Genomic DNA, 27,582 nt, shown 5'->3' on the forward strand with positions numbered 1-27,582 from the left:
CAGTCAGTCGAGGGGCTGAGTTCGGGGTTGGAGAGGAGCTGCTCCCCTACCCTGGGCTCTGTTTCCCACCTGGCACTTTCCTCCCAGTCAGAATACCCACAGTGCTCTGGGCTAACCGATCCCTCCGAATGCGCAGGTAAACCTAATGCAGTGCCTGAGCCAAGAGCCTTCCCGCCCCTTCTCCCAGGCAGGCTGTGCACAAGCCATGAACGTGGGGCTGGGGACAGGGAGGAAGTTCTCTAGGCAACGAGCTTTGAGGGAGCGGCCTGCACTGAGTCCTGACGACAACCCACAAGGACCACTGAAGTCCTTACTGTTTCCCCTCTACTGATGAGGACGTGAGGCGCAGACACAGTGAGGGACTCACCCATGTGACAGCTGGTAAGCGGCAGGGCCTCGATTCGAGCCTGGGCGCTGCTGCTGCTCCAGGTCATTCCATCCCAATGGGCCCCTATCGGTGGGCTCAGCAGTAGGCAATGGGGGCTATAGTGACCCTGCGATGGCCCTGTGAATGGGAAGGGCCTGCCCTCCCAGGACAAGCCTGGAGCCCACCTGGACTCCCAGCAGCTCAGCCCCCGGGCCCCAGCCCAGGGGAGTGAAGGCGCCCGCTCGCGTTGGTGCCAGCTTGCCGGGGGCCCGGGTCAGGGGTGTGTCCTGCCCCAGCCCCGCACTCCAGCCTTGGAGCTAGGCACCCCCTCCAAGGAGCTTCTCGAGCCCTGGTGGAGAAGGGCAGACATGCCCTGCCTCTCCCCGTCTGGCGCAGGTTCCAATGCTCGGCGGCTCCCGTAAGCAGTGAGCATGACACAGGAGGCTGCTGGAGCCCGGTTTACCGAGACGCCGCAAGCAGCCAGGGTGTCCTCCAGATTTCCTCAGATGGGAACAAACATGCCCCCCTTCCGTCACATTTAGGGGAAGTCAGAATTGGGGCCATCACTCTCCTACTTTCCTCCGACGCACGAGGCATACTCTCTCTAGTTCACCAACTTCGGGAGTGAGAGGCGGGGAGGAGAGAGGGAACGTTCATACGGGCACAGCAGAGTCTGGGAGCCAGAGCAGCGCGGGGTCGGGTCCTGATCAGGGCCAGGCCTCAGGAGGCGAGCAAGGCCCCTGGCACCAGTCCTAAGGAGGCGCTCCCCGCTGGGGCTGTGGGCGTGCAGGGTGGCGCCTCACGGGCCTCCCCTCGTCCCACGTGGCAGTGATGACTCCGTCCAGCGTGGCAATCTAGAGCTCGTCCTCCGCTCAGGCCTGAGGCCTGCCCTTCACCAGATCACCCCAAAAAACTGCAGCTACTCACCCCAGAGTAGCCAACAGGCCATCAAGGGATCCAGAATCTGTGCGCCAAAGGCTCTGGATGCTTCTCTCACTAGCTCGGCCCACGCGTGACCTGAGGAGGGGCAGAGCCTGAAGTGCAGGTAATTCCGGTCTAGGCTGCCGGCACACGGTAAATTCTAGTGTTGCTCGGCGAGAGAGAAGCCAGCGCCCAGCACCAAGGTTCAAGATTCCGCAGCTAACTCGTCAGCTGGGATCTGCCCTCAGACAGAACTAACACCGCCTCGTGATGGATGTGGAGGCAGCCGGCCAGCCGCAGCGAGGCCAAGGCACTCGCAAGGCCTTGGAGGAGGGAGCCCGCTGAGGTCTCATCTCTCTTCTGGTCTCGGGATGACAGAATGCACTGAATGTTCTGGGCTCTACGAGCGCCGCCAGGCCTAGGAGCAGTATTTGGTTGCCGTCAAGGCATCGAGCACCCACCCTGGGAGCAAGGCACGCCCTCACCTGGTTGCCCTGGGAGACAGTCAAGGGCAGTGAGGCTGGTCGCTGGCCCCTGCAAACAGCCGTGGGCAGGGCCGCGTCTCTGCTCTCTGCTGGCACGGTCCCTGCCCTGCAGGCTGGAGGACATTCGGCCTCCCCAGGCCGGGGGTTCCGACAAACAGCCCTCCCAGCCAAGTGACTAAGAGGGGCCACCACTTCCCTGCCGGGTGTGAAGCTGACAAAGCCAGACAGATGGCTGCCTGCACACGGCCCCCACCCACGGCCCAGCTGCTGCCTCCCCGCATCCCGTCTCCCTCCATCCGGCAAAGTAAATAAATACAGAAGTTGTTGGCTGTTGCTGTTTTTAATGGAGAGCTGGGGGTGGTGGGAAGAAGGAAAAAGCTCGTCCGTGGGAAATCACATTTGCTTTCAGGTGCCCTGGGCGGGGGTCTCAGACCTTGGCGCACTGCTTCCCATGGGCGCGAGGAAGGGATGGTGGAGGGGTGGCAGGGAACCCAGGCTCTGGGCCACAGCGACTGGCTGTACAGCCTCAGAGCTGGCCCCCACCTTCCCAGGGCAAGGCGTTTCCTGCAGGGCACAGCGGTCGTGCCATGTGTGCGCGTGCCCGCGAGGTATTCATGTCACCCACAGCCTCAGAGACGCAATGGCCTCCCGTCTGCCAGCGCACCGCACTGCCCGGGAGGAGGGTGGCCAGCCCCGGGGGTCCGCTTATGGCAGCAGGGCCTCTGCACCTTCACCCCCAGCCAGAGACACGGGGTCAAAAGCGCCCCTGCCCCTCTGCTCGGGCGGCTGCGGGGGCCTCAGATCCACGTCCTCTCCCTCCCTCCTCCGGCTCCCCCTGCCAGCTGCTGTCTTCCGGGCTCCCTTCCACGGGAGGGAAGCCTGTGGCTCGCAGAGCCCAGCAGTGCAGACCAAATGTTTTCCAGTTTGCATTTTCTGTGCTGTGAGAACACACATTTGGAACTTGGCACGGAGGGCGAGTGACTAAGTTCCATCCTCAGTAAAATCAATAGCTTGTCCTTTTTGTAATTAACAAATGTCTGGTGCGAAGAGGGTTTCCCGTGGTGGCAGAGCAACTTCCTGCGAGCCTCAGGGACACAGACGTGCTTAATTAGGAAGCCGCGCACGCACGCTCTCCTGTCTTCGTAATGGGAGACAGGAGGGATCTTGGGACAATCGTGCAGGCAATTAGGATGTCTTCTGATGACTGGGGCCACTCCACGCGGCCAGGGAGGGACGAGCTTAGCATCCGGGAGCCCTAGCCCGGCAAGCAGCTGTGTCCCCAGAGCGCAGCTCCACAGGTGACCGTGACCTTGGCAGGCAGGCCGGGCACCTGGGAAGCCGCTCCCTGAGGGCAGGCGGGGCAGAGCCTCACCACCCTGCCGGAGGCACCCATCAGAGCGGCTCCAATGGGTGAGATCGCTGTGGAACTGCGAGCGCCCCTATCAGGGCCCCGTCCCCCCCTCCCCGTGGCTCAGCCTCTGAAAGGACTGCTCTGCTGTGCGGCCGTGGACTCCCCTGGGAGAGGCGGGCAGGAGGCTGAGGAAGAAGCAGGTAGCACGGGGCCAAGGGAAAGGCAGCAAAGGGTGACAGTCTCCGGTAGAGGAGGTGAAACAGGACTCAGTCCTATTGGGCGGCTTCTCAGCAGCTTCTCCCAAGGCATCGGGGTGGGGGTGGGTCACAGCACTTGCTCCCGTGCCCCCCGGACGGTGATAAAGATTGGCACTGTCATTTACTGAGGCACCCTCACTTGAGCCCCCGGCCCTGTGTGTGCACACTTGTGTCGAGTCCGGCTTTCCCGCCCGCTGTCTGAAGCCGGCACTGTGCCTGGGATACAGTGAGGGCCCAGGGGGCATTTGCTGAATGAACGAACGATCAAACCAATGGAAGATCACACCAAAAAAGCCTTAATAACAAGTTGGTGTGGTCTTTGTGCTAAAGATTCAAAACCAGTGGTTTTGCTCAATGGACACACGGTTAGGCATCGTCTGTCCCCATCCGAGTCGAGAGCTCAGCCCGCCGAGGGTCTCCACAGGAGCCTGCACCGGTGACGAAGGCATGGCTGGGAGTGTCCAGCACAGCGAGGCGTGGATAAAGCCCCAGAAGAGGTCCCTCCTCTCCTGTTGGCAGTGCTGACATGCTTTAGTCTGCGTCTGTGTGCGTGTGTGCACGCGTGCGCAGGGAGCCCCTTCTGCACACTTCTGACCACTGTGGGGGTCTGGGGCCTGTTTCTGACATGCACATTTGAGTACACTTTGAGTACCGTGTCCCTGGAGTCACAGGATCTGTGCCACGGGACTCCATCCCACCTCACAGAGAAAGCACAGAGCCACCAAGCGGCAGTATTCCGTATGTGCTCAGGCGGGCAGCGCTGTATTCCACCCCAGGACAGCCAGGCACGAGCTTGCCCTGCTGCAAACCCCTTCCTGGGTCCCAACAACCTTCATGGGCCTCTCTCCTTATTTACCGTCCAGGGTGGCCACCACGGAACTGGGGGTGCCCGGACCAGCTGCGATCCCCCCCTTCCACTGCACCTTCTGCAAGTCTCTCATCCACGGGCCTCCCCTTCCTGGCACCACGGAGTCAGGCCTAATAGTGCCCTCCAAGAGCCTGACTCTGGGTTTTCATGCTTTACAGAAATTAAAATAGCAAGGGGGCACCTAGATTTGAAAACACGGCAACGAAGCAACAAGACTGGTAGTTCATGAGTAGAACCCACCAGCATTTCAACAAGAAAACGTGCATGACGGTGCCATGGGCCCTCCCGCTTTTGGACAGCTGCTGTTGAATGTGAACTGGGTGGGGTCTCCAAAGCACGGGCTGTTCCAGCAGAGAGGCCGCCACGGAGCTGTCGAGGACACAGCGGAATGTCCAAGGCCATGTGCAGGTGGGAGCTGCATCCCCCAATCCACACCCCCTGGGGGACCCACACCCGATTCTCACAGGCCGCTGAAGTTCCCCAGCACCAACCATTCAGCTGACAGGAGCATTTTCCCATCACGAGACAGACTCTCTGTGAAGCACCCAGAACCAAGGGAGAGAACGGAACACTGGGTCAGGAAGCTTCGTGAACAGTCTCGTCCCTGACTCACCCCTGTGCAGGGCAGCAAGCAGGAGCAGCAGGGAGCATAGCTTCCCTCAATAATGTGGCTGCTCATACCCTTCCGGGAACAGCACCAATCGTGCTGCACGACGGCACATTGGAATTTCTTAAGGAGCAACTGAAAATCATTCTAGCACAGTGTCCAGGCTGCTGACGTGTCTCCCCACACTGTGGAGCAAACCTGGGGACCCCGCCCATGACAAGCCCTGGGCAGGGACCCGCTGTCCTATAAGCTGGGGGTGCGTGCTCCTCTTGCCACCACGGGCTGTGCGAGCAGGCCAGGCCACGATCAGGAGAGTGGCAGCCTCCTTGGTGGCTGATGCTTCATCTTGAGGAATGGGGCCATCGGGAGGACCCCACCCCCTGCCATGACCGTGTCTGGGGTCAGGCTTGGGTCCAGGGAGGTAGGGAGCTGGTGGCTGCAGAAAGCCTTGCCCCGCGTGTCCTCTTCAGGGTGAAGGAGCGAGGATCCTCCTAGTTAGGTCACCACCGGGACAGTTCAGAGAGGCCCGCACCGCAACTGCCCAGCCGGTGATGGCTCCAGTGGGGACCAGTCATGGCCAAGGGGCTCAGGGTCCTGCACTTGGTCCCCTGGACCAGAGTTAGCCATCTAGTCGCCTGTCTGCAGGATGGGAACAATCCACCCTGATTCCCAGTGCCGGGTCCAATAGCACAGGAGAAGAGGGGCGGCATCCATGAACACCCCAGCTCTTTATGACCAGACTGTAGTCACTACGGGCACCTGGGACACCCTCCCCACTGGCCCCTTCCCAGGTGACAGGTAATGGCCATGCATGTGCACGGGCCTAGGCGGGCACCCCGGGACTCTCAAGTGGGTGCTCAGTTAGCCTGAAAATAACGTGCCCTTCAAGCACGCGTTCTTACTGTGCTCTGCGTGGAGCTCACCGGCTAAAAGGACAGAGGAATGGCTGCACCCCTGATTTCCTCACCACCTCCCATTCTAACCTAGAAAATACTATTTGGTCATTTCGGTGGCTTAGCCTGAGGCCTCCGGGGCTAGGCCCTGGTCCACCAGGAGGTGGGCGTCTACAAGCACCAGCCAAGACCCTCTGGGACGGGGCAGGGTCGCTGTGGTTTGGGTTTTCTGGAAGCAGAGCAATCCTGCTTTGTAGACACTGCCCCGGCTGCCCCCACGTGGGCCTCAGTTCACTGGGGCAAATGTTCCTTTTCCAAATGACCCACGAAGCAGCTGTAGTGAAGGGTTCTCTCAAAACCTGCCTACATCCCTGGGATGGGTTCCCGGCTTCCCCCTCCTCCCACCGCACCCTGTGTTGACACACATCGTCCTCACAGCAGGCCAGGACACCTGCACCTCCGGCACCTCCACCCTCGCACATTCCCCAGTGACACCTCCTGTCTCCCTGGGGCCCTCGGGGGCAGCAGCACCCACATCTGAGCCAGAGAATGGGAGGCAGGCGGGGCGCCCAGGACAGTGCTTGCTCCGTCTTCAACATACACAGTTTGGTCCTCACATTTCTGGAGACTAAAAAAGGCTGGAAAAAAATCACCCATAGGAGGTGCTGGGACCAACGCGGTGCCAGGTCCCCAAGGAGCCACCCTAGTGGCGTCCACTGTCTCTCTGCACAGACCCCCTTTCCAGCCCTGCTCAGTGAAATCTGGGGTGTGTCCTCCCCCCAAGGTCAGAGGTCATGGCCACAGAGAGGCCTTCAGAGAGAGGCAGGGCAGCCGGGGGGCCTGGGCCTGACGTCCAGACCAGCAGCCTGGCTCCACGCTCCACATCTGCCTCTTTAATGATTAGCCTGGAAAGTGCCAGCAGCTGCTGGACTCAGCACAGCCTCCCCAGCATAAAATATTCATCAAGAAAAACTCCAAACAGCAACGCTGTCTTCCGTGTCAGCCGGGCCCTGGGGATGGAAGCTAAAAATAGACAAGAGGCAGAAGAATTGCTGACAACGGGGGGCGGGGAGGGGAGGAGGGCTAAGCGCCCCCCACGGGCACAGGCACGCTGGCTACACGGAGCACATGTGTACTTGGGGAGACAGATAGTGTCACACCGGCGGTCCTCAAGTGAGCTCACGCGAAGGCTGGAGCTAAAAACCCCTCTCTGGGGAGCTGCCCAGCCTCCCTGCCAGAGGCTGGGCACCAGGACACCTCCGTGAAGAATCAAAGACCATCTTTAATTAGCAAGCAAAAACAGCCTGGATCAACGTAAGGCCGGCCAGCAGGAAGACATGGCCATCGTTAACTTCTGGCCCCTCAAACCTAGGGGATTCAGTCACTGTCCCCTTCATTCAAGCAGGTGTCTTTCCCCACCATCCTGCAGCCCTGCTGGGCCCTCTACCTGTCCCATGTCACAGGTTTCTAGAAAGGGCACAAGCAGCTTCCCAGGTACATAGACTGGCCTAGACCCAGGACTGCTTTCTGCCTCTGTGAAGGTCATGGGTATCCCCACAAAGGGCTCGTGGGTGGCAGGCACTCTCCATGGAAGACTGGACCCCTCCTGGCTGCAGCACTAGTCTCCCTAGCGGGCTGAGTTCCAGGGTGCGTGCAGGGCGGGGCCAGCAGGGGCACCCACAGCAGCTGTTAGGCTCTTGGGTGGGTGAGCCTTACAACTCAGCTATGGCTAGCACTTCGGACCTTGCCAGAATCAGCTGGGTGGCCTGAGGTGTGTTCCTGCCCCCTCCTCTTCCCTAACGGGCGGCCGGCTCCAGCCCCCAGGCCTCCGAGTCCGTGGCTCCTTTTACCCAGATAGTCCCTGGGAAATGGCTCCCTTGCTGCCAACACCAGGCATTGCTTGAATGTAGCTCTGTCCACAAGGCCCTCCTTGGAAGGAACCTCTTTAGGTAGGCACAACTCTCCAGGGAATGCCGATCCCCCACCTTCTGCTTCTTCCCTCATGACCCTCACCAGCATCTCACACAGTCCATTGTCCCTATCTGCTTACTGGCTCCCTCCAGGAGCGCGTCAGCTCCAGCAGGGAGGGCACAGCAAACAGCAACAGATGAATGCGGCACTCCCAGATACGGAGACTAGCTCACAGAACCCTCACCCACCCTCCGTGGCAGGCACTAGGGCCGTCCCCCCGGTACAGAGGAGGAAACAGGCGCACCCAAGAAGAGCGAGCCTGGGACCACACAGCCAGTATGCTTGCACCCTGACCAGAACGCAGGCAGCAGGACGCCCACACCCACACCCACGTGTGCCCCGACAGTACGTGTGCGTCCGCAACAGTGAGGGGGGAGTCCCTGGGGCATTTAGGAACCTGCACTTGCCAACCGTCCACCAGCAGGGCACTGAGCAGTGCGGTGGAGGAATGTGGCTGGAGAGGCGAGCAAGCCCACGAGCCACTCACGGGCATTTTCCTGAGCCCCACTCTGTGCCGGTCATCCTGGAATCACACATCGGGCCGGATAATGAATGAATGTGCATGCCCCAGAGGATCTGAGGTGGTGCCGGGTGTGGGAGGATGGCGTGGGGACAGGACAGAATCTCTGGGCAGTGGTGGGGGTCGGGCTTTATCTTGAGGGTGGAGGGAAGGCCATCTAAGGATGAGCTATCTGAGAAACAGTGGAAGAAGCTAGTTCCTAGCTGAGGGAAGGCGTCCAGGCAGAGCAGAGGAACAGCAGGTGCAAAGGCCCTGAGGCAGGAATGAGTCTGGGGGCTGAGGCCAGAGAAGCCGCCTTCACTGGACGCTGTGCTGAGGGCACCAAGGCTGCTGAGCAGATTAGGCAGGAGAGGGAAAAACTCTGATTTGGTTTTAACAAACTCCCTCAGCTGCAGTGTGGGGTCAGGTGGAGGGCAGCAGGCATGCAGGCGGCAGTACAGCTCGGGGCTAAGCAGGGATCCAGCCAGGGACGGGGCCTAGAGACAGTGGGTGTGGGGGGCTGAGCAGGAGCGAGGCGAGAGGAGCCAGGCATGTTCCCAGGCTCACTGAGAGAAGGAATCTTTTTTTGGGGAAAGATAAAGAGTCAATTCAAGATAAATCACATTTGAGATGCATGCGGAGAGCCTATAGGAGAGAGGCAGAGCTGGCAAAGTCGATCCAGGACTGAACAGGGAACACAGAACAATGCCCGTGGCACGAGACCTGGACCCAACCGCCCAAGGAGGGAAGGGCATGGTGGGCACCGGTCAGGGCCTGGTGTTTAGGGGGACCATGACTGACCATTTGGACACTGCGGGCCTGTGTCAAGGGAGCACAGGCTCCACTGAGGCCTGGCGCATCATGCCAGGCCAGCGAGGGAAAGACGCGGAGTGTCCTTGGGTCTGGCCACCCGCTGGAGCCCGGAGGTGAAGAGAACAGAGAGCAAGTCATCTCCCGTGTGAGGTGGAGTTCAGCATTCAGGATGGGGCATTGTGACAGGGTGGAAAAAGATGGGGCAAGGGTCCAGGAGAGAAGAGGGGAAAGCCTGTGTTTGAGGACCAAGAGGAGCAGGCAAGGTTCTGAGAAGTGGGCCAAGACCCAGTGACACGTGGCTGCAAAAGCCAAGGCCAGAGGTGGTCGGGGGAACACACGCACATCGGCCAAGGGGACAGGGTGGGGAGGGAAGCCATTCTGCCAAGGCTGCAGGGCCGTGGGTCAGGGCGAGGGGCGGCGTGGGGGACACACAGCCCTAGCCCTCATGCTCGGGCAAGGCGGGTCCCAGGGAGGCTTGTCAGGCTGACGTCAGGAGGGCTGTGTGGGGCTCCCCGCCTGTAGAGGGGGCGGGTGGGGTACAGCTCTGACAGGGAGGCTGCAGGGCTGGAGGAAGCAGCACGTAGGGGCCTAGTTCCCGGCCTGCGTGAGAAGTGAGGTCTGTCACAGAGGTTTTTGGCACCCGCTCTGCTCCGGCAGGAGGCTCCGGATCTGCCTGGGGAGCAGCCGCAGCAGGAGCGGCAGGGGCCACGCAAGTGCCAGGCGCTTGAGACAACCCACCCTGCCCCTCACCCTCACCCCACAGAGGGTGGGAAGCTCCGACTGCGGCCCCGGGAGCGCTGCCTGTAACGACAGACGTGCAGTCCGGCTCAAAGAGCAATCAGGAGCAGCCCGAGCAGCCGCAAGTCGTGTGCTGGACCCAAACCCAGGCTCCCCAGGACGGAATGTACGACCCTCCACGAGTGCCTCAGCCTTGCTGGCCCGAGGGGTCCTCGCCTGGGGCCAGGGGAGCCAGCAGTGGGGGCCCCCTCCCCAGGGCTGGGGTGGTGCTGGCTGCGGGGGAGCAGGTAGAGAGCTCGCTGGAGGTGCCTGGACATGGTCCAGGCGGGACACCTACTGTGACTGGCACTGGTAAGGGATGCGTGAGGCTTACGGTAAAACATCGCTGTCCTCAAGGGAGATCTGTAAGCAGCGTGTGTGTTCATTCATTCATTCCACAGTTCCCGAGAACCTCCCAGCCAAGCAGCCTCACTACCCACCCACAACCTTCCCCATTCCCCATTCTGAACGTCGGTGGCCTCTGGCTCCCTGACTCTCCCTGCGTCCAGCACTTGTCAGATTGTTGGGATTCCAGCTCCGGACCCTTCAGCACTGTGGTGGCAGCAGCGCACATGGGAGGCTGTGTGACCAGACACCTGCTATCTCTCTCTGCATACCCAGGGCAGAGCCTGGCCAGGCGGCCAAGGCAGGGAAGGATCACGAATCCCGGATGTCCAGCCCTATGCTGTCAGGGTCTGGCTCAGTCCCCATCAAGCAGGACACTCGGGCCAAGGCTCCTTGAGAACCCATCCCTTGGGAGGGTCCTCAGCCCCATTTTAGCTTTTGTACACAGCTCTGGGACCCCCTGGGCACTATTCTCGCCGTCGAGAGAGAACCCCCAGAGGAAGGAGCTAGTGAAGAGTTCTCTCTTGTTCTGTCTGCCCCGTCTGACCTCACAGTCTATAGGGGAAGGCCCTCACATTTGAGGGGCAGTGCAGCCAAGGTTACTGGGCCCGGGAGCAGCTGGGCCGGGGCCCTGCTTCCCAGAATGCGCTCATAGGACTAGTCTCTCCCAGGAGCCGCGTGAGTGCTGGCGGGGCCAGCCCCACAGGGGAGGTGGTCACTTACCACGAGCTGGGGCACGGGCAGCGACTTGCCCTCCTGGCTCAGGGACACGTAGGTGAAGAAGGCACTGGCAGCCCGGTAGCGCTTCTGTGAGTTGTCCACCACAGGGTCGGCGTCCACCAAGACCTCGATCTCCATGGACTTATTGCTCGTGAAGGTCATGCGCCCAGAGATGGTAATGACGCAGCCTGCAGGGCACGCACAGCGGGTTAGCGGGGGGGGGGGGGGGGCACCGACGGAGGGGCGGGGCGGGAGGGCACAGGCAACAGTGTCACGGGGCGTTAGAAGACACCTGGTTAGGCAGCGTCTAACAACTACGAGGACATGGACACGACGAGCTCTCACCGCGCCCGTTAGTAGCCCCCGAACACCCACCTGCCTCGGGAGCAGGTGTTCGCTCTTAGCGTTTATGCAAACATTCGAGGTGGTGGCCATCACCGGGCCCCATCCCCTGGGAGGAGCCGCCCCCAACCTGCTTTCTGGCAGCTGCGGGGTGAGCTGGCTCTGTCCCTCTGAAGTCACGTTAAGGCCACACCAGCCACACCGTCCACACCGTGACCTTACTTGTGCCACACAGATGCCCCACTGTGTTGCTCTAAGCACACCTGCCTGGTACCTTCCCAGCTCCCTGGCTATTGTTCCTGATGCTGGTCTGACGGCAGCCTTGGGCTCTTGGCAGGGCCAGTGGTCACGATGACCGTGGTCCTATGTCCCCCAGAGCCCCTGTGTGCACTTCAGCCCAGGTCCTCCTACCCTTCTGTCCTGGCAAAGCTGCGTCTATGCCGTCAGGCTCTCCTTCTCTCCGGCAGGCTTGCTCATAGGACCAGAGCTCTGCTCAGAGCTGCAGACCCCGCCCCACAACATAGCCGAGGCCCTGCCCTTGGTCCGAATCCCCAGGTGCTCACCACCTTCCTGGACTGGCATGGTTTCCCTCGCTGATTATGATGTAGTCCAGAGTCCTATGTTCCTATAACACTGTCCCGGGTGTCCCTCTCCCTCTCAACCTCAATCCAACCTCCCTGTACTCCCCGCGCCCCCTGGGGCAAGACTATCCACCCTGTCAGCTGCCTTCCAACCTAGAGCGGCTCTTCTGCCCCCACCCTCCTGCTCACAGGCTCTTGCCTACCATCCAGCCTTGGCCCTTTCTCGCCTTGCTCCCTTCATCTCACGGAGCCCAGTCTTTTCCTAAAACAGACTTGACTTGCCTCCCAGGGTAACTATAGGGAAGATATGAGATGAGCCAGGTGCTAACCTGGTGCCCAGTGGCAGAAGGCACTCAGCACGGTCATTATCATCACCAACGGTGTGGTTCTGGACCACGAGGCAGCACGAATCCTCAGGGACTTCCAGGGCGAGGGGCGGACACCCGGCTGCACCCCCAACAACGTGTAGCCAGAAAGGCTCCCCGTGGTCCCCGCTCCCAGCATGGCCTCATTCTGGGCTGGGTTCAAGGAAATCCCTGCCCCAGTCTGACACATAATGCTGAGACCCACTCCCTGGAACCAGTGCTGGCTCTGGGGACCTTTTAACAACCCTGGGAACCCCGGTGTCCTAGCTCCAAGGAAACAGGCGCCATGAGACACGTTGAAAGACCCAGGAGGACAGACAGGTCAAGACAGCATGGTGACTGTTAGGGGTGAGTGTGTGGGCAGGCTAGAAGCAGGCGCAGTTATTCCATGTTATAGAGTACCAGAATGTTCCATGCCACATTCAGTTTCATACTTACAGGGAGTGCTTCAAGTCCGTACAGCCGTTTCCGGGAGGGAAGGAAGGCTACACGGTCAGTGACAAGTGGCATTATGGGAGCTCTACGAGGGCAGAGTCATGACCAAAGCACCAGGCACACACCTGTGGCCGGGCTGAGACCAGGGTGCGAGCACGTCAGGGCCCAGGGTCAGTGCGTGAGTCCTGCTGCCCCATTAGGAGCTGCCTCCGTGACCCACAGGGGCACGCCACTCACAGGCTCACCAGGCTCCGCTGGAGTTACAGGCCACTCGGCAGCTGGGGCCGGACGGGGAAGGAGCCATGCATCTCCCTGAGTCCTTCCCATCGTGTCCCCTCAGCCCCCAGAGAACCTGTGATTGCCACGGGGGCTCTCCTGGAGGAACATAACACACCGTTTCTGCGTCTGGTTTCAGGGGATCAGGACACCCCTGAACTGCTCCGCGGTCTCCAAGCTGAAGGCTCTGTGTGGAATGACCCCATGGGTGCGCCTGTTTGGAAGCACGGTCACACCCGCGTCTGAGTGTGCCTAGAATGAAGACGGCAGCAGGCTCGGCTGTACCAATTCACTACACCCAGCCAGGGGCTGCAGGACTTTCAATAAGAGAACACAGCATCCAGGCTCGACCTGCTCACTTCCAGTGACCGCCACGATCTCACAAGGCCGGAAGTCAGCGAGGACAGTGGCCATTACAGGCAGGGTTCTGGTGGACAGAACCTACTCAAGGCTCAGCCAGGGCTGGCTCCCCCTTCCAGCCACTTCCCTGAGGCTTGTGCAGTGATTTCTTATGGGATGGGAGCCTGAACCAGGTGCGTGCAGGCCCCTTCACCACATAGGGGTGGGGCAAGGCTGTCGATATGGTTTGCCAGGGAGCATGGGACTTAGACACAAGCCAGAGGCAGGATGCCCAGAGATCTCATGGAGATGGGGTGTCAGGCTTTTTCCCATAAGGTCTGGCTCATTCCACCCCAGGTACAAGGGCAGGACCATGGGAAGGGTGTGCCAGGCCTACCCCAACCCCTGCCTGGGACACTGAGACACCACCTGAGACAGGGAAGGACCTCAGCCAGTAGCTCGCTTGTGCTCTCGTTCACTTCCATTTGCCCGAAAAACTGCAGATGGGGGAGCAGGACCTGCTGGGCACGGCAGCCACGTGCTCAGAGGCTCTCTGTGGGGGACAGCGGAGGCTGAGCGGTCCAAAGCACGGAGACACTGCCTGGGGACTTTTCCACTAGGTCACACGTCCAAATCCACCCAGAGAATGGCTTGTTCATTTAAAAGACCAGGTGTGACCAGCTCAAGGGGGAAAACAGTCCCTGTTATCGGGGCTAGGAGCCACCAGGACAGGCTCAGGGTGTTGGACCACTCTCCTGGCCTGGGGAGGGAGGCCAGGAGGGGGCACGGAGTTCTCCTCTGAGCTGCTAAAGTGGGAACAGACAGCCATTCCCCACCGAGTGTCTCCATGGAAGGCGGGCTCTCTGAGGCCCAGAGCAGCCCCAGGACGGCCCACAGTTCCCCCGGGCCGTGGTGCTCTGGGGAAGACCTCGGGTTGCACAGGCTCTGGGGTGCACTGGGCAGGTGGCCAGCCAGGAACCACACCGCGCCTTGGCTTCTTCATCTGCAAACTGGCACGGGAGTAGCTGTCTCTCAGGAGCTTATGAGGAGCCGGTGAGCCTGCAAATGTGGCCACATGGAGGTCACTTGCCCACATTAATTATGCCACGTGGATGTAAGCCCAGGACAGACATTTCTGGTAGGGTCTGAATGCCCTTCTGCTTAACAGCCCTGTCGGACAGTCACCTGAAGCCCAAGGGCAGAGTGTGCCCACACAACGCTCCCAGGGTCGTCGGGTGCAGAATCACACCAACATGGTTGTTGAGAAGTAACGTTTAAAACAAATCACAGGGGTGGTCAAAGCACAGGAAGGCCGGGGCCACAGCTCAGCTCGCCCGCTCGTGAGCGTGGTCTGAGAGGCCGCGACTCAGGATCCCAGCACGTTAAGGTACCCTCTGGACCTGAGTGCCAACTCTCTGTAAAAGGCCGAGACTTGCCAGGAAGCTCACCACCCCTGCTGCCTCACTGAGAGTCCCCCGAGCCTCAGAAGTACCAGGTATCAGCCGCTGAGGGGCTTGGGACAGACTGAGGGGTGCTTCCTCTCAAGCCTCCCTGAAAGCCCCAGGGCTGAGCTCCTTCTTGCTCTCCTGTGCTTTCTGCCAGGGTCCTGTCTACAGAGCTTATAGGAGAAGACACAGGGCAGGGAAAAGGCAGAGCTCAGAAGTGGTCTGGAACCCTACCCGCCTCTGTGTCAAGTAGAATCAATGGGCCACTATGGCAGGGGGAGCAACGTCCCCCAAGGATGTCCATGTCCTAATCCCCTGAACCTGTGAATTATGTGGCCTTATGTGGCAAAGGGGCTTTACAGACATGATTAGGTTAAGGGCCTTGAGGTGGGGCGACCGGCCTGGATTATCCATGTGGGCCCAGTGTCATCGCAAGGGTCCTCCCAAGTGGATGAGGAGGCCGGAGCGGAGAGCCAGAGAGATGCTATGCTGCTGACTTTGGAGATGGAGGAGGGGCCACATGCCAAGGAAGGCCGGTGGCCTCTAGAAGGTGGAACAGCAAGCAGCAGATTTTTTCCTCGAGTTTCCAGAAGGAATGGCAGCCTGGCTTCAGCCCAGTGAGACCCGAGTCAGACTTCCGACCTCCAGAACTGAGACAGCAAATCTGTGTCATTTCAGTTCTTGGTAAATTGATACGGCAGCCACACAAAATTAATACAACTACCTAGGTAGAGCCTGCGCTGGGCGATTTTAATGTGCTTCAGTTTTTCGGAGCTGCTGCTGACACTGAGTCACAGTGACTATAAAATCGGGAGCACGAGACTTCATAAAGCTCAGAGAATATCACCTTTATGTGGCTTTATTGTATGTTTCTACCACTTCATGTGATACTTTCATGTTTCAAGCAGGGATTCTATGACAATACAAGGAATCTAGAAACTTAATGAAGCTCCAAGTAACAACGAATGAATCCCGGGGCGCCTGGGTGGCACAGCGGTTAAGCGTCTGCCTTCGGCTCAGGGCATGATCCTGGCGTTATGGGATCGAGCCCCACATCAGGCTCCTCCGCTATGAGCCTGCTTCTTCCTCTTCCACTCCCCCTGCTTGTGTTCCCTCTCTCGCTGGCTGTCTCTATCTCTGTCGAATAAATAAATAAAATCTTAAAAAAAAAAAAAAAAAGAATGAATCCCAACGGCAACTGGGCCAGGGTCCCGGCAGCCACACGGTGGCAGACCTGGTGGGTTTCCAGTGGGAAGGATGGTTGGTGGCCGCGTGTGGAAATCGGTTCACTGTTCCATCGAGGGCCCAGGAAGTCAAACCTTGCTATTGTCTTGCCAGAAGGTATCCAACCGAAATGAAGGGACACGATTGTCTGGTATGTGTAAGTTCTGTCCATCTCCTATCTGATGGTTCCAACCGCTGGGTACCTAACTGAATTTGGAAGCTGGAGCTTGTAGCAAATTCCTCTTGTGAATTCCAGAAAAAAGCAGAGCCCCACGAGTACCAGCAAGAAGCCAAGAAGCAGGCCTGTCTAGTGAACCCCACTGGACCCCTGAGGTCTGAGCAGGTGCCCCTGCAGATGGCGTGCTGAGTACCCTGGGGGCACAGGCTGTCTCGCGGGAAGGCCTGCACCCAGCTCTGCAGTGAGCTGGGTGGTGGTGGGACCCTGCTGAAGGGGGCGCCGGGGCACTAGGCTTTGTGCTGAGTGTCCATATGCCCTCTAGGGGTCTATGGAAATCCCTCCCAGAGCATCGGAAGCTGGGGACAGAGTCCAGACTGTCCAGAGACCCGCGCTGTCCAGCAGGCTTTCTGTGATGCTGGGAAGGTCTTCTGTGCCGTCTGATACAGCAGCCACCAGCCATGTGTGGCCACTGAGCACCTGAAATGTGGCGGGTGCCACGGAGGAGCAGCATTTACCATTTTGCTTATCTTTAATTATGATGCAAACAGCCACAGGTGGCCAGCAGGTGGTGTGGGGACGGCACAGGTGGGCCCCCAGACAAAGCTGATGAGACTGAGGGCACAGCTGGAGGCGGGACCAACTAACTTCAGTGGGGAAAGGGCCAGGGCCAAGGCCGATGCCAGAGACACAGACAGGGCTGGACTCCCCTAACTGCAAGAACCCTTAGCCATGTTTTCAAAAGGCTTGAGAAAGCCAGGAGTTTCATACACGACTGCGTGGGCCAGCCGCCACTCTGGCAGCTGCGAAGTGTCAGGGGTGAATGGCGCTGCATTTGACTGGCAGGGACTAGCTCGTCACCCACCACGGTGATGCCCTTGTCATTCAAGCCTGGCAGTGAGGAGGCACCCGAGCGAGGGGCTCAGAGCTCTGGCCCCAGAGCCAGCTGTGCGGCCTGCCCTCTGGCTCCATCACGGAGCAGCCCTGTGGCTCGGGTGGGTTCCAGACTGGGGAAGCGGGGACGAGGAGACCTCCTGCGGCTCGGGCGGGTTCCAGACTGGGGAAGCAGGATGAGGAGACTGCGTGCCTTGGGCGGGTTCCAGACCAGGGAAGCGGGGACAAGGAGACACCCTGCGGCTCGGGTGGGTTCCAGACCGGGGAAGCGGGCCTGAGGAGACATCCTGCAGCACTGGGCAGGTAAACCCTCGGGGGGCGGGGGCACGTAACGCGCACTTGAGAACTGCAGCTCCTTTCTGTTTCTGGGTCACTGGTGAGCTGCGGGAGGGCCCCCCCTCCGGCCCCTAGCAGTGGGGCGTCTCTCCCAGGGCAGATGGCACAGCTTGCGGGCATTTGGAAAACAGAATAATAAAAAGTTGCTCTTACCACAGCTGAGGGGCTGCCAAGTATTTCAAACGTTAAGTACAGCTCAGTGTTGAAGTTCCAAAAAGAGCAGTGGCAGTGAGCGTTCCTCAGAAAAGCAGGGAAGTAGTGAAGTAACTTCGGTGTGTCTTACATAACACAGCCCAAAGCATTTTCTAGAAGATTCCTCACTTCCCACCCCAACAGTCTGGAAAGATGGCTTCTCCACAAACAACTCCAGCTTTAGGTGTTCCTGCCAGGGCTTCCCGAACCGTGAAAGCAACAGTAACCACGTGCCACTTCTACTGTCCTCAACAGCTGCCTTGGCATTTCCACATCTCATTTTAAAAGGAAACAATCAGCAACGAGGGAAGCGACCTATAAAAGTAAGTTCGGGTCTTCAAGCTTCACCAGCTTGCCCTGAGTGATGCCGGGGGTCGTAGGTCAACCCACCCCGCCCCACAGTGCTGGCCACCTCTGCTATACCACCCAGTCGGGCCCCACATCAGGAACGCAGCCGCACGGACCTCTTTTAGACGCCTGACCTCCAGAACCACAAGAGAGGGCATCTGTGGCCTGTGAAGCCGCTAGTTTTGTGGTAATTCATTAGAGCAGCCACGGCGAACTCACACAGGTGGCACGTTGGCCTGGCAACGCATCTACATTTCTGGGCTTTTCCCCACCGCGTCAGATCAGCCCTCGGAGGTGGGGAGCACCCTCCCAGGAGGAGCAGTGGCCTCTCACGGTTGCACCCTCCAGGGCGGTGCGTCTGAAGAGGCCGGACACTAGCTGTGGGCAGCTGCCACCCTGTGACCACAGCCCTAGGGTGCCCACTGGCTCAGCCGCCTGCGTGTGCCTTTCCCATGAAAATATCATTACTTAAAAAACAGTCTTTATGCTGATCCCGTTTTACAGTCGACTTAGGGACGAGTTAGTTCTACGCCCAACAAAAAGGAGGGCAGCTCCGTGCTCTGTGCTGCTCATCTGTGCCCCGGGACTGACCCCGTCTCCTGCCACGCAGAGGAGAGCCGCTGCTCCTTCATCGGTGGCCCCATGCCGGAGAAGCATGGGGCCTCTCAATTCTGCTCTAGTGCGGCCGCTCTCGAGTCAGATCCTGGGACTGTCCCCCAACCCTGGACGTATGACTGTCCTTCTCAAAACTGGGGGCCCTCCCTTCTCTGCCTCTCAGTCACTCCTTCTCCAGGCTGGGTGCTGACTTCACCAGCGGCCCTCACAAGGGAAGGACTCACGTCCTGTGGGGAGGTAAAGGTGCAACTTGGGGCACAGAAGAGATTTTACCCAACTCACAACTTTGCAAAAGAGAAAGTGAGCTAGCGTCTACCAGAATCAAGCCATAAGGAGAGAATGCATGTGTAGTGGGCTGAACAGTGGCCCCCACCCCAACGAATGTGACCTTACTGGGAAAAAGGGTCTTTGCAGATGCCACTGATTTAAGGCTCTCAGGATGAGCTCCTCCTGGATTATCTGGGTGGGCCCTAAATCCTGTGACAAGTGTCCTTATAAGAGGCAGAAGAACAGAGAGAAGGGAGAGGCCACGTGAAAGTGGAGGGAGGTTGGAGTGATGTGGCCACAAGCCAGGAAATGCCACCAGAGACTGGAAGAAGCAAGAAGGGCGATCCCCTAGAGCCTCTGGAGGGGCCCTGCCCACACCTGGATTTGGGACTTGTGCCTCCAGACTGTGAGAGAGCAAAGGTCCACTGTTTGAAGCCCCCAGTCTGTGGTCCCTTGTGGTGCAGCCCTGCGACACAAACACCACTCTCCAGAGCACTCAACTCTGCCCCGCCCCACCCGTGGCACAGGGTGCGGGGGTCCCACCCGGGCAACAGGCCTGGCAGGGCGGCGGTATCCAGCTCTCCTGGCCCCGTCCTGTGAAAGCAGAAGAGACGCTGGATCAGGGATGGCAGGAGCTTGGAGGCCGCACTAGAGCCCCACAGGCTGAGGGTTAATGGGACCTCAGCAGGTTTACATCAGAAAATCAAAGCAGAGCGAGCCGGGAGGTCGCTCCCCATCCCTCAGCAAGTTTCTGGCACACTTGGACTGCCTGTTGTCCAGGATCTACAGCGGGCAGGGCCACCCCAGCCTTGCATTGCATGCACCCAGAAAGGAGCAAAGAATGGGGGAGGGAAGGCGCCCTGCCTGCAGAGACCTCTGCTCCCCGGAACTGAGGACGAGATGGGCCCATTCTGTGTCTGAGGTGGGTGTGGCCGGTGCGCTGCCAGAACCAAGACCCCACCCAGGACACCGGCCCAGAGGAGCCCACAGCTTCACACAGGGACATTCCTCTGGAAAACAACAAATAAGGTGTGACAGTGTCTAACAGCGCCTGGGGGACACTGGCACAGAAATAGGCCAGACTCCATAGCTGCTAGCATGGCCCACATTCCTTTATGCACAAAACAGGAAGTGATCGGAGAAAGCAGACATCCTCTCTCTGCTCGCCAGGCGCTGCTGGCACGGGAGCCCTGGACGGCGCAGGCTCCAGGCCGGGGTGGGGACACCGGCGAGGGCTCCCCGGCGGTGCGGGCTCCAGGCCGGGGCTGTATAGAGTCAGCACCCAAGGGTGTAGCCAGGCAGGCCTCTGCAGCCCACCCCTCACTCTGCCTGCTGGAGGAAACCCACCCAGAATAGAACGTCCTGCCAGAATATGGCTTCTGAAAATGAAGATCCTTTTCTCTGTGTTTGGAGTAAGAGTAACATTTTAGAAACTGAAAGCATTTGTCAAGGGCAGCTCCACACACAAGTTGCCCCAGTGGCTTCCATGTCGTTAAATGGGTCCTAGAAAGGGCCCTGTACTCGAGGAGAGTTCACGGTCTTGCCTGCAAATTAGTAATTCCTACGGACCACGAACCAACCATTCTCCTTCCTCAACTCCCCCTTGGAAGTTAATTCTGGTCACACAAGGGATTGGGGGTGAAGACTCGGTCATTCTCGGGGAGCTTCCCTGAGCTACACAGCACATCTGCTGAGCCCGCTGACGCTGAGCAAATCGGCTGGCTCTCCAGGAAAGTCTGTGTCTTTTCCTAGCTGGCGCTTCTCAAAAGGCACGTGGCAGACACGGAACAGAGCAAGGTCACAGAATGTAAACGCGTTTTCCCCCATGGATTTTGAAGCTGTGTTTAACAGTGAAGTTCTGATTGCAAGGACTTATCCGGGGAGTAGTTCCAGAAAAAGAGAGGCAGGGAGTCCTGGCAGGGGAGTCTGCATTTCCCAAATGTTCGTGCCACCACTGCACACAACACCTGAGGCCCATGACAGACAAGCCAAGACGACAAGACCCACTTGTTGTGGACAAATTCTAAAATGACGCTGAGGTCTGTGTCTGTGGCAAACACCCACCAGTTACGAAGGGATTGTGCAAATCAGAGGGAGCGGTGCCACAGACCTTGTCTTTACACTAAAGGCACCCAGATCCTGTGAGGGTGTGCTTAACTTGCTCTCGGAGACCCAGGGCGGGCAAGCAGCCCTCTACCCTTCCAACACCAGGACCCTCTGGCCCCGCACTTGGGCACTCACCGCCAGCATGTTCTGTGGGAGAGAGCATGCTGGCGGTGCTGGCCGTGCGGCCTTCAAGGGTCCGGAACGCCTTGGGGGACTCTGTGAGCCGAGCAGCGCTTGGAGGCATCTCCCAGCCAGGGACTGGTCTGACCTGACAGCTTTCCCAGCAAGGCTGCTCTCGAATCAATACCAGGCTCCCACGCCCTGACCCGACACGGCCCTGCAGCAAGGAGCTACTTTTCTGGGACCCAGAGCCTCACCGCAGAAGACACAACACATAGAAATCACCATGAGTTGGAAGGGGACGGCCACTCACCTCACACCCTCAGCAGTAACGTGGGATGGGCATGAGGAGCTGGCCTGGTCTCCTGTGGCAGCCGCCAAGCCTCTGGGACAGGGAAAGTGCCCACCCCCAGTGCTGCCTGGGTGGGGCAGGCAGACTGGCCGAGGACTGTGGTCCACGGGTTTCTCCGTGCGGACCCTGCCACCATGTACGTCAGGGATGATCTATTGCTCCCCCAGAGGAACTGTGTAAAACCTGGGGGCAACCGTCACTGGAGCTGTGCACGCAAACTCTTCAGAGAGCATTTTAAGAGGGGTTTATGGCGCATAGCATAAAGGCCCCAAACACATCTGAGTTACGGGTCTTAGCAGATTGAAAAATCAAACCAACAAATCCTAGCCTCACAGATGTACCAACAAGAACAAGCTCAAGACTGGCTTCTTGTTTCTCTTGGCAAATGGGCAGACACCAGGGCGCTGGCGACACTGGGCGCGAACCCCAAGCAAACGGGCAAAGGGAGCCAGAGAGCCGACGGCCACCCGCCTTCTCTGTCAGCAGAGTCCCGTTACCTTTTCTGATCTTGTCGTGAAAGTTAATGGCGTCCACGGAAGCAGTGACTATGTTGGTCTTGCAATGACGTGCGGCCACGATCCCAGCCACCTCGTCCATGAGCTTCATGGTGACACCTGCAGAGAGAAGGGGCACGTGGCAGGTCAGACATGGGGAGGCTACTTCCACCCTGGAAACCAGTCATAAAAGACAAAGCTGTCCCACTACCCAGCAGCGGGGGCCGCAGCCAGCTCGGGCTACAGCAATGCACGACCGGGGCGTTGTTCAAGCTCGTGCCGAGAAGCCGGCTTCCTCAGGAGCTTCCAAAAACGACCGCAGCTGACGGTCTCGGCCGCTAACAAAATGACGATCCTTTTCCTACCCTCCCCAGATACCTTATTCCCCCAGGAAGGTTTTGTTACAAAATCCACTGGCATGGCCACAACCAAAGTCAGATCGCAAGTGTCAGTGAGAACGCGGAGAAATCAGAACCCTCATGCATCGCTGGTAGGGATGGAAATGGTGCGGCCGCTTTGGAAACAGTTGGGAGTTTCTCAAAAGGCTAAACAGAGTTACCATATGCCCTGGCAATTCCTCTCCTAGGTACGTACCCATAACAACTAAAAACTCATGGTCACACAACACCTGTACACGGATTTCATGACAGCGTTACCCACAATAGCCAAAAAGCGACATGACCCACATGAGCGTCAGTTGATGAAGAAAATGTGGCCCATCCATACGGTGGGACATTGCCCAGCAATGAAAATGGGCAAAGCGCGAACACATGCTACAACACAGACGGACCCTGAAAACACAATGCTCGGTAGAAGAAGCCAGGCCCCAAAGACCAGAAATTGTAGGATCCCCTTTATAGGAAATGTCCAGAACAAGCAGACCAGACCCATAGAGGCAGAAAGCAGATTAACGGTCGCTAGGGCTGGGGGTCAGGGGGAAAGAGGGAGTGAGTGCTAATGGGTATGGAGCTTCTCTTTGGGAGGATGAAAATGTTCTGAGTTGATTGTGGTGATGGTTGTGTAACAGGGAATACACTAAAAATCAATGACTTGTAATGGCTGAGTTGTATGGCATGTGAATCACCACAATAAGGCCATTATAGAAAACAAACAAACAAGAAAAGCAGGCTCACGGAGGGCCAAGGTGTTTTTAAAACCTCAGGCTGCAGACACTGGCTTTTGCTCACTGTCCCCTTAATTTGATGGGATCACAACCGTATACCTGCTAGCCCTCCCCCCAACTCCTGCCCCCCAGGACAACATATTCTACTTATTTCATATCTAAACATTTAAACCATGTCTTTTATTAGACCAAACTACATGAGATTGCCAATATTCAACCATTTTTGACCTGCAAAAGCATCAGTGACATCAATCAACCCAGTGCTATCAAAAGTCTTATAGGGCACCTGGGTGGCTCAGTCAGTTGAGCGTCTGACTCTTGATTTTGGCTCAGCTCATGATCTCAGGCTCTGTGCTCAGCAGGGAATCTGCTAGAGGTTCTCTCTCTCCTTCTCACTCTGCCCCCCCACCCCCGCACCCCACGCTCTTCTCGTTCTCTAAAAATAAATGAATGAATAAATTAATTAATTAAAAAGAACTCTTTGAACCTTAGGTGTATTCACCCCAGAATACAGAATGTTTTCTAAAAACCCAGAGAGAGGCAGAAAAGCAGATGTCATTCTACTCATGAAAGCCAGGCTCATGGGGGAAGCAGGTTTAAGATCAGGCTTGCAGAACCAAATGCCTGTAGGTCAGGCAGGTGGTGTGGGGAGGTGAGCAGGGCTGGCCCTGCCTACTGCCTCCCATGCCCAGGAATCAGGGCCTCACGCTACCAGCCTTCTGATGTTTCTAGACAAGACTGGAACCTACACGTTTACGAGGAATCTACCAATTTTTAAACATTGGTGACTAATTAAAACGCTCTTTACTGTGTGGGGAAAACAAAATACAATGGAGCTAAAAAGAGCAGAGGTCCTTTCCGTACTGGACCAGGGACCTCATACAAATACAGCAGAAGATGCTACTTTCAAGGGACCTGAGAGACAGAGGGACAGTTGGGGTCCAGTATACTCTTCTCTCCACTTCTGTGCATATCTGAGCATTTCCAGAATAGAAAGGTTTTAAAAAACACATTCCTGTTCTTGATTAAAAAATGATGCTTTTGTTACTGTGACTTTTTTTAATGGAAGATGTTGCTATCTGATGGTAATGATAAATGATCAGATAGGGACGGAGACTGAGCTGCAGCCTGCTGTTTTAAAGGTGCTTTCAGGGGTGCCTGGGTGGCTCGTCGTTAAGCATCTGCCTTCGGCTCAGGCCATGATCCCAGAGTCCTGGGATCGAGCCCCGCATCAGGATCCCTGCTCCGCTGGGAGCCTGCTTCTTCCTCTCCCACTCCACCTGCCTGTGTTCCCTCTCTCACTGGCTCTCTCTCTCTCTCTCTGTCAAATAAATAAATAAAATCTTAAAAATAAATAAATAAAAAGCGCTTTCAGAGAGACTGGCACACATATCTAGCTTCATCCAAGAAGGAAGGGATCAGTATCCCCAGTTTTCATATTAACAATGCAGGCTCTGACACGTATGGGTCCCATTCTAAAGACCGTGTAGACAGAATGCTAGGGAAACAGCTCTTTTAAGAGGAAAGACTCGCAGGTGCCAGGTTTTATCTCCAGGCGACCGAGGCCGGAGGCTCCTGCAAGGGCGGGGGTGCCTCTGGCCTTCAAGCAGCCCGGCTCAGAGGTCTGAGACAAAGGGTCACACTTTGCTTTGCAAGGAGCCTCTGCTGGGTGAAGTTGTTACAGGAAACGGACACAGGCAGCCTTCCCTAAGCTCACCATGAGGTCGTCTGGGTCTTTACCCACAGCCGGGGCCCCAGCAAATGTGGGGCAAGTGCAGGCCTGGCAGGGCAGAGGCCCTTCAGCCACATCCCCAGCCCGGCACCCCAAGGAGGGAAAAACAGAAAACAGCGCCCGGGTACCTCACTGTGCTTGTCACTATGGACTGCCTCCCTGGAGGACCACCTCAGCCTCCAGATGAACCGGTGTGAGCACGGCCCCGCCCTCACGGTGGTGCAGGCTTGGACTCTGGGGTCAGACGCCTCACCACCCCACCACAGCTTGGCTGGGGACCCTGGACAGGCAGATGGCCCTCGGAGCTCTGGAGTCTGCTAGTGCAGGGACGAGAGGCGACGGGCGAGCCACGAGCTGCCCACAATGGCAGCTACCACTACAACACGAAAGTCTGTAAAACCCAACGCCAATTTAACTGGAGACTTTGTAAGAGACTGGACGTTTGGAAGAGAATGAGAGAAGTGAGACGTCTCAGAACGCCAGGAAACACGCTGAGTGAGAATCATACACTTTGCTCAGGGGACAAGGGTGGAGTCCAAGGGATAGCCTCCCCTTACACATGCGAACCACAGAGGACACAGATGCAGGTCTGAGACCCACAGACCACCTCCTGACGTGGTGCAGTTTCAGGGTGTGCACGCCTGTGAATGAAGGTGTGAGGGCGGTGTGCATGTGCGGGTATGCATGTGCGGGGCTGTGCATGCATGTATGTGCAGAGATGTGTGCATACAGGGGCAGGGGTGTGTGCATGTGTGTGCGGGGTGTGTGCATTGTGGGGGTGCACACGCATGTGCAGAGGTGCATGTGTGCATGTGCATGCAGGGGTGGGGGTGTGTGTGCGTGTACATGCATGTGCGGGAGTGTGTGTTGGGGTGTGCATGTGGGGGTGTGCATGTGTGTTAGAGTGTGCATGCATGTGCAGGGGTGCGTGTGTATGTGTGTGTAGGGGTGTGCATGTGCGTATGCATGTGGGTGTGTGTGTGCATGCGTGTGGGGGTGTGCATATGGGGGTGTGCATGCATGTGTGTGGGAGTGTGCATGCATGTGCAGGGGTGTGTGTGTGCATGTGCACACAGGGGTGGGGGTGCACGCGTGTACATGCATGTACGGGAGTGTGTGCATGCAAGTGTGTATGCAGGTGTGGGGGTGTGTGCATGGTGTGTGGGTGTGTGGGGGGGTGTGCATGTGGGGATGTGTGCGTGCATGTGTGCCTGTATGTGGGGGTGTGCATGCATGTGATGGGGTGTGCATGTATGTGCAGGGGTGTGTGCGTGCGTGTGTGCCTGTGGGGATGTGTGCCTGTATGTGGGGGTGTGCATGCATGTGTAGGGGTGTGCATGTGTGTACACATGTGTGGGTGGGTGTGCATGCAAGTGTGTATGCAGGTGTGTGGGTGTGTGCACAGTGTGTGGGTGTGTGGAGGGGTGTGCATGTGGGGATGTGTGCGTGCATGTGTGCCTGTATGTGGGGGTGTGCATGCATGTGTAGGGGTCTGTGCATGTGTATATGCATGTGCAGAGGTGTGTGCGTGTATGCATGTGTGTGGGGGTGTGCATGCATGTGCGGGGGTGCATGTGTGCCTACGGGGGTGTGTGCATGCAGGTGTGGGGTATGTGCATGCACGTTCAGTTTCAGAGTAAGAGTATGAGCCCACAGACTGAGTTCTCTTGGGTCGGTTTGCCTCACAAAGAATTGAGTTGTTCCAACAGCTGGACAGGCGGCCCCTGCTCGCTCTTTTTGAATTCAGAAGGCATTTTCCCCCAGACTTACTCTAAGTACGATAAGCAAACCTCCTTGGGCAGCCAACAAAAGCTCATTCAGTTGGAAGAAGTGTCAAGAGAGGCTGCGTTTGCCACGAGACACCACTGCACCGGCAATAATTTACATCAAGGACAGGCCAATCCAGAATCTAGGAATAGTTGAACACAAAAATGATGGAGAGACAGGATTCTCATAGAAAAACCGGAAAACTCAGTTAAAATCCCCCCTTTTGGTGCGCTGGGGAGTGTTCAGGGCATTTTAACTGGAAAATTTTAGACGTTTGTAACAGAAAGTGTATTATGTGTGGCTGCCCTTTTCTTAGATGGAGCTGCCCTGAGGGTCCTTCTCATGAGACAGAGACGAGGAGGGTTTTTTGAGAGAAAATGAAGGAGACCGTGAAGTCTGGCCCAGGAGATGGGAACAAAGGGGACGCGTTGTAGAGAAGTAACAGTGTCGCTGGGAGCAGTGAGTTGGTCGTGAAGAACAACGTCTGGGTTTCCTGAGGGGCCAGTGGCAGCCGCAGTCAAGCACGCTGCACTCACTTGGGCCAGGTCGGCCCTGGAGGGAGACAACTTTGTTTTGCTCACGGATGTATCCCGAGTGTCTGCTCCATGGAAGGCTCTCTGTAAACACTGAACGCAGGAATGAATGAATGAAGGATGGAGTGACTGGACAGCAGCCCTGGGAGGGAAGTACATTATGGTCTCCATTTTTCAAAGCCAGAACTGGAGGCACAGAGAGGCATGCGTCCAATGGCACAGCACTCACTCGGGGTAGAGCAGGGACCAGCCCCTGGCCACGGGGCACCCACCGGAGGCCATGCCGAGTTGCCTTCCTCTCGATCCAGGACCTGCAACACTGAGATGTGAGGCGGAATTCCTGCCCGAGATAGGATATGAAGAAGAGAGTGCAAGATCACGGCGACAGGTGGGGGTGGCAGCAGAATTAGCGTGTGTGGGCATGGACGGTCATGAGACCAGAACTGCCAGACTGAGCCACCAGGCGGTGCCCACATTCGGGGTCTGGGGGGTGGGGAGGAAGGTTAAGGAGGTGGAGAAGGTAGAGTCTGAATTGGAAGTAGTGTTTGGAATGCAGGAAGTACCCACAACTAACCCCCTTGCTTGTGTGTCCTGAAAAGCAGAAGCCGTCAAGAATGGAAGAATAAATAGAAGGGTTTCTTCCGTTT

The 27,582-nt window shown here is 57.7% G+C and overlaps 1 protein-coding gene across 4 annotated transcripts in view; it reads right to left on the minus strand.

Moving 5' to 3' along the window:
• Positions 1-27,582, minus strand: part of ACOT7 (acyl-CoA thioesterase 7) — a 111,225-nt gene that overhangs the window by 5,163 nt on the left and 78,480 nt on the right. For all 4 annotated transcript variants that reach the window (XM_026519962.3, XM_026519963.4, XM_057305420.1 and 1 more), the window contains exons 7-8: positions 21,784-21,900; positions 10,878-11,062 (exon numbers count right to left, since the gene is read on the minus strand). In XM_026519962.3, the coding sequence (XP_026375747.1) occupies positions 10,878-11,062; positions 21,784-21,900 (302 nt within the window). The remainder of the gene's footprint in view (positions 1-10,877; positions 11,063-21,783; positions 21,901-27,582) is intronic.

This window comes from Ursus arctos, unplaced genomic scaffold, assembly GCF_023065955.2.
Source record: "Ursus arctos isolate Adak ecotype North America unplaced genomic scaffold, UrsArc2.0 scaffold_32, whole genome shotgun sequence".
Taxonomy (NCBI): Eukaryota; Metazoa; Chordata; class Mammalia; order Carnivora; family Ursidae; genus Ursus; species Ursus arctos.